The sequence below is a fragment of the Myripristis murdjan genome, chromosome 5 (assembly GCF_902150065.1).
Source record: "Myripristis murdjan chromosome 5, fMyrMur1.1, whole genome shotgun sequence".
Lineage (NCBI taxonomy): Eukaryota > Metazoa > Chordata > Actinopteri > Holocentriformes > Holocentridae > Myripristis > Myripristis murdjan.
The window spans coordinates 38,614,688-38,620,687 of record NC_043984.1 but is presented as its reverse complement, the minus strand read 5'-3'; the positions used below and the strand labels follow the sequence as shown (position 1 = coordinate 38,620,687).

Sequence of the window (6,000 nt, the reverse complement as noted above, 5' to 3'; positions counted from 1 at the left end):
GCTCAGGTCGGTGCGATTGATTAGGTATTGATCAGGGTGATTGGAACACGGCGCTCTGTTACAGATGAGGACTGTTTAGACTCAACTGGAGTCTGAAGGCTGAGTCTACATGGTTCTCATCACGACATGCGTGTTGTCTTTCCTGTTGGTTGAGTCTGCACGGTCCTCACTTGAACTGTTAGAACATTTGTGTTAAAATATTGTTACCATGACGATCTCTCATCTCCTCCAATCACAGATGAGTGTGGGCGTGGCCTCAGCCAGGTCCCAGGTGTGTCTGAAGAGACTATTGGACGAGCCTCAGGAACACTCCCTGAAATGCAAACGACCCTATCTGGCTCCGCCCCCTCTGACCCCCAGCCTATCACCTTGCCTGAGGCCCAGAGGCCCCGCCTCCCAGCCAACCCACAGCCAATCCCAGTCCAGGATTGGGCCCTACTTCCTGGTTGAGCCCTGCGAGGGGGTGGAGACCTACTGGGCCGTGCACACACACACGCAACAGCGCTACACCTGCAAGGTAACACGCACACACACACACACACACACACACACACTGCCAAGTTGATCTGCCATAGCAACGGTAACGCTGATGCCTGTCCCTGTTGCCATGGTTACCAGGTGCTGCCTCTGCGTGGATACCAGGAGCACCTGGCCCCGTACGCCCAGCTCGGTCACCATGACAACGTGTGCGTCCCATCGGACGTGGTGATCGGCCAGGACAGCGTGTACGTCTTCAAGCCGGGTCACCACGGCGACATGCACGCGTACGTGCGCAGCAGGAAGCGCCTGGACGAGGAGGAGGCGGGGCTTCTGTTCGCTCAGATGCTGAACGCCGTGACGCACTGCCACCGGCACGGCGTCGTGCTCCGGGACCTGAAGCTCCGCAAGTTCACCTTCACCGACCGCCACCGGTACAACGCCACGCCCACGCTAACACCGCTGCTAATGCTAACTCTGCTAATGCTGCTGCTAATGCTAACACCGCTAATGCTGCTGCTAATGCTGCTGCTAATGCTAACACCGCTAATGCTGCTGCTAATGCTAACACTGCTAATGCTGCTGCTAATGCTAACTCTGCTAATGCTGCTGCTAATGCTAACACTGCTGCTAATGCTACTGCTAATGCTAACACTGCTGCTAATGCTATTGCTATTAATATTACTGGTACTATTGTTAGTACTAATATTACTGCTAATACTAATACTGCTGCTGGTATCACCAGTACTGCTAATGCTACTGCTAGTGCTAATGCTAAAACTGCTGGTAGCATTGTCGCTAATGCTAACGGTACTAACACAAATACTTTTACTAATATTGCTGGTACAAATGCTAACACTGCTAATATTACTGCTTAATATTGCCACTGTTAGCACTGCTGTTGATACTAAGCTAACTTTAATACTGTACTACTACCAGTACTACTACTATTACCAATACAACTACTACTACTACTACTACTACTACTACTACTACCAGTACTACTACTATTACCAATACAACAACTACTACTACTACTACCAGTACTACTACTATAACAATACAACTTCTACTACCAATACTACTACTACTACTACTAGTACTACCACTACTACTTATTTTTATTGATTTATTTGTTTGTTTATTTAACAGGGACAGTGCACATTAATAAACACTGCTGTAAATGCACCAGAGTTAGCCAAGAGGCTATTTTTCATCTGTCGTCCCTGGACAGATGTTACAGAGCCACCCTAAAAACAGAATAGAACAGAATATGAAAATGAGATTGAAATTGAAATTACAAAGTTACTGAGGTCATTTATAAACATGTGGAACAATTAATAAAATGAAGAAAAAAGAACATATATAATATTAATAAAAAACATCAGGACACCCTTAAAACATGCAACACAGAGACTCATGATATTAATGTTAATAGAAAAGTAGATTGAGTAAGACCACATTGAGCTGCATTGTTAGACAATAAGTAGAACATGCAAAGCAGAGGGACAGATACAAAAAGCATGCACAGTTTGTAAAATCTGACACAATAAAGTCAAAACCACAGTAAGACATGCATGCAGGTACATGAAGGCAGACTGGCAGTAGCAAGATAGTGACAAGTGACAGTCGACAGCAAGGGAAGTTCAACACAGACTGAGGACAGCAAGGTGCGACTAAGTCTTAGTGCTGACAGAGCTGAGTGCTAATGAACCATTTCTTTAAATGAGCTGTAAAAGAACTACACGTATCCAGTTCTCTAATAGTTGCTGGGAAGGAGTTCCATTCTAGTGCAGCTCTAACAGAGAATGCAGACTGACTGAAAATACTTTTTCTGAGTGGGATGATGCAATCCCCTCTTGCAGCACCTTTTGTGAACCCGTATGCAGTTGTTCTTATGTTGACAAACTGTCTGAGCGGAGGAGAGGTCAAGCCATATATAATCTTGTACATAAGACAAACATCTACATATTTAATCAGGTTTTCCCAACTCAACAAGTTATATTTTTTTAATATTGGGCATTGATGAAAATGTACCGGTTTCTTGTCAAGGATTTTAATTGTTCGTTTATACAAAGACTCTATTGGTTTTAGAGTGGTGTTGCTAGCCTGCGACCAGGTTGTTAAACAGTAAATGATATAGGAAGACCATGGAATGCATGTACATCTTGGCCGCCTCTGTTGACACTCGAATGAACCTGAAGTTTGAAAGACTGAATTTGACCCGGTTACAGACCTTTTTCACCTGAGCCTTGAACAAAAGTTTGGAGTCAATCAAAACACCAAGGTACTTGTATTCAGATACAACCTGTAGTCTCTCCCCTGATACAAAGACACCATGTACATAAGTTACTGTGTCATCAGCATACATTTGGATGTTGGTGTCAGGACATACAGATGAAAAATCATTGATATATAATGTAAATAGCAATGGGCCCAGGATGGATCCTTGTGGGACTCCTGTGGACAGATGAAGGGCAGCTGATTGATGATTCTGTACTTGGACAGACTGAGATCGATTTGACAAATATGATTCTATCCACTTAATTGTATCTGAACAGAAATTGAAACTAGACAACTTGGACATGAGAATTTTATGATTAACAGTATCAAATGCCCTCTTGAGGTCAAGGAACACAGCTCCAACAACACCACCTTCATCCAATAGAGATTTGATTTTTTCTATTAAAAAGCAGTTGGCTGTTTCAGTTGAATAATTGGCTCTGAAGCCAAATAGCATTGGGTGCAGAGCAAATGAGCTAGTACTCAGATGGCGGGTGATTTGTTCAGCTACCACTTTCTCTGCGACCTTTGATACTGTAGGTTGGATGCTGATAGGTCTGTAGTTGCAGGTGGAAAGGGGATCTCCACATTTAAATATCGGGACAACAACAGCTGACTTCCAAACAGTCGGAAACATTCCCTGAGAAATCGAGAGGTTAATAATTTTGGTAATAGGATTAGTTAGTGTTGTACTGAGCTCTTTGAGCATAACTGCATTCTATCACTGCTACTACTACCACTTACTGCAGTGCTACTGCCACCTATAGTACTACTAACACTATTAGAACTAATACTACAATACTACTACAGATACTGTTATTAAGAGATGAAGCAGTAATAGTACTACAGTTTCCACGGTGGTAAAGCCGTCCTATCAGCTCGCAGGACAGCGGTCATGTGACCTGTGATGTCTCCTGCAGGACGCGGCTGGCCCTGCAGAGTCTGGACGACGCCGTGCTGCTGCCGGACGCCAACGCCGACGCCCTGACCGACCGCCACGGCTGCCCCGCCTACGTGGGCCCCGAGCTGCTGAGCGGCGGGAAGGCGTCGTACTCGGGCCGCGCCGCCGACATCTGGAGCCTGGGCGTGTCTCTGTACACCATGCTGATTGGACGATACCCGTTCCAGGACACGCAGCCCGCCGCCCTGTTCGCCAAGATCCGCCGCGGGACGTTCAGCCTCCCTGATTGGCTGTCGCCGCGGGCCAAGTGTCTGATTGGTTGCATGCTGAGGAAGTCGCCCGCCGAGAGACTGCAGGCGTCTGAGCTGCTCATGCACCCCTGGCTGAGCGAGCCGGACACACACACACCTCACCACAACACACACACACCTCACCACAACACACACACACCTCACCACAACCATAACACACACACACCTCACCACAACACACACACACCGCATCGCAGCACACACACAGCACTTCAAAACACACACACACTCCAGCACAACACACACACACCTCTACAAACTAAGCAATCTAGTGATGACCAGGTGGTGCCAGTATTCACTGAAGCATCCTAACACACACACACACACACACACACACACACCCTGGATTACTTGACCCTCCAGTGCCTTCCTCCCTCACTCTGTCCATGTTTACACTTCCTGGTTCCTTCTGACCGGGGCTGGCCAATCAGGAGCGAGCACACCTGGAGCCAGCCAATCACGTGCCTTCCTCAGAGCGTGTTCAGGAGCTCAGACTGAAAACCCGTTTGAGACGCAGTTCTGTCGCTGGTGGTGTTTCGCCGGCGTTACAGCAGAGCACTGTGAGCGAGTCCGGGGTCAGGGGTCATCAGAGGTCAGAGGTCACAGCCCGCCTCCGGCCGGTCACCTGACCCCGACGTGTCGCTTTGACTTCTGGGTCACGAGACGCTTCGTCTGCAGGAGCAAAGCCGCCGCGGCCCGACAGCGAGCTCCTCAGCACAGCTGGTTCTCTCTCCCTCATGCTATCAAACACTGAACTGTCAGAATTAGAAAACTAGTTTTCTGGACATTTTCCTTTTTGAAAAAATATTTTTGTAGTAATCCTGAGCTCTCTCTGTTTCTGCTGTTTAAAGTTAATTTCCAGGTCATCGTCTGTTAAAGGCTCTGAACAAACACCACGCCCCGCCCCGCCCCACATCCTAATCCTCTAGTCAGACAGACAGACAGGTCAGACAGACAGACAGGTCAGTCAGACAGACAGACAGACATGCCGCCGTCGCAGGGGAACACATGAACTTCAGTCCATTCAGCCTCAGATCAGTGTGTGTGTGTGTGTGTAAGTGTGTGTGTGTGTGTGTGTGTGTCTCAGTGCCTTCTGCCTCCAGGTGTGTGTGAGAGCTGCTGCAGGTGATGAGGTCACAGGAAGTGCAATAACTCTGATGTTATGATGCTCTTCCTGCCGGGACGTCCCGGATGTTATTCAGGAATCAGCCAGTATAAACATTGCTCTTAATTAACAGATGTTTGCTGAGCATTATCATATTAGTAGTGTTTTTTTTTACCAGCATATTAGAAAGAGTGTTTTCACATCAGCCATCGTGTAAATCTAAATTATGATGCTGATTATTGAAAAACTGTAAAACTGGGCCCTGATACCCCGAGGCAGGCGATCGGTCCGTCCCAGTCTGATGGCAGTTCTGCAGGTCGACACTTTATATTCAAGAAACAAAACTGCAGCTACATGGTTCCAGCATGCAGTGTGTGTGTGTGTGTGTGTGTGTGTGTGTGTGACTCTACAGGTGAACGTTACCTCAGCCTCGCTGCTCGTCTCCCTGCAGCCTCTTCTGGAAAATCTCATGTTTTCTTGTTTCCAGTAAAAACTTGCAGACGTCCGTTTGTCCTGAAACTAATAAAACAGACACAACCTCCAGTCTCTCTCTCTCTCTCTCTTTCTGTGTGTGTGTGTGTTGAGGATTAAACTACATATTAGAGCTGTGGGTTCCAAAGTGGGTCCCTGAGGGTCTTGTGGGATCCTCAGCAGAACGAGGACCAGGGTGCACAAGAAATCGGCCCTCAGGACATTGAGGTTCTGGGGTACAGAGCTCCGAGCCTCTACACGGCGACTCAGCTGATCCCATAGGTTTTCTATGGGATTCAGGTCTGAGAAAGTGCAGGCCACTCCATCTGAGGTACCCCAGTCTCCAGCAGCCGTTCCCTAATGATACGACCTCGATGAGCTGGAGCATCAAACACCTGTTGTGAATTTTGCCGTTAAACTCCTTGTTAGAGAACAGCAACTTGTGCAAAAAG

General features: G+C 47.3%; 1 protein-coding gene across 2 annotated transcripts in view; it reads left to right on the top strand.

The window, feature by feature from the left end:
* LOC115358658 (tribbles homolog 3-like) overlaps positions 1-5,607 on the top strand; it is an 8,063-nt gene extending 2,456 nt beyond the window's left edge. The window contains exons 2-4 of one of the 2 annotated variants that reach the window (XM_030050596.1): positions 239-517; positions 619-911; positions 3,681-5,607. In XM_030050596.1, coding sequence (XP_029906456.1) covers positions 239-517; positions 619-911; positions 3,681-4,284 — 1,176 coding nt within the window. In that variant the 3' untranslated portion in view covers positions 4,285-5,607. Of the gene's footprint in view, positions 1-184; positions 518-618; positions 912-3,680 lie in introns of those variants that run through there. The other variant, XM_030050594.1, reaches the window with a different exon arrangement.
* The last annotated feature ends 393 nt before the right edge of the window (positions 5,608-6,000 follow it).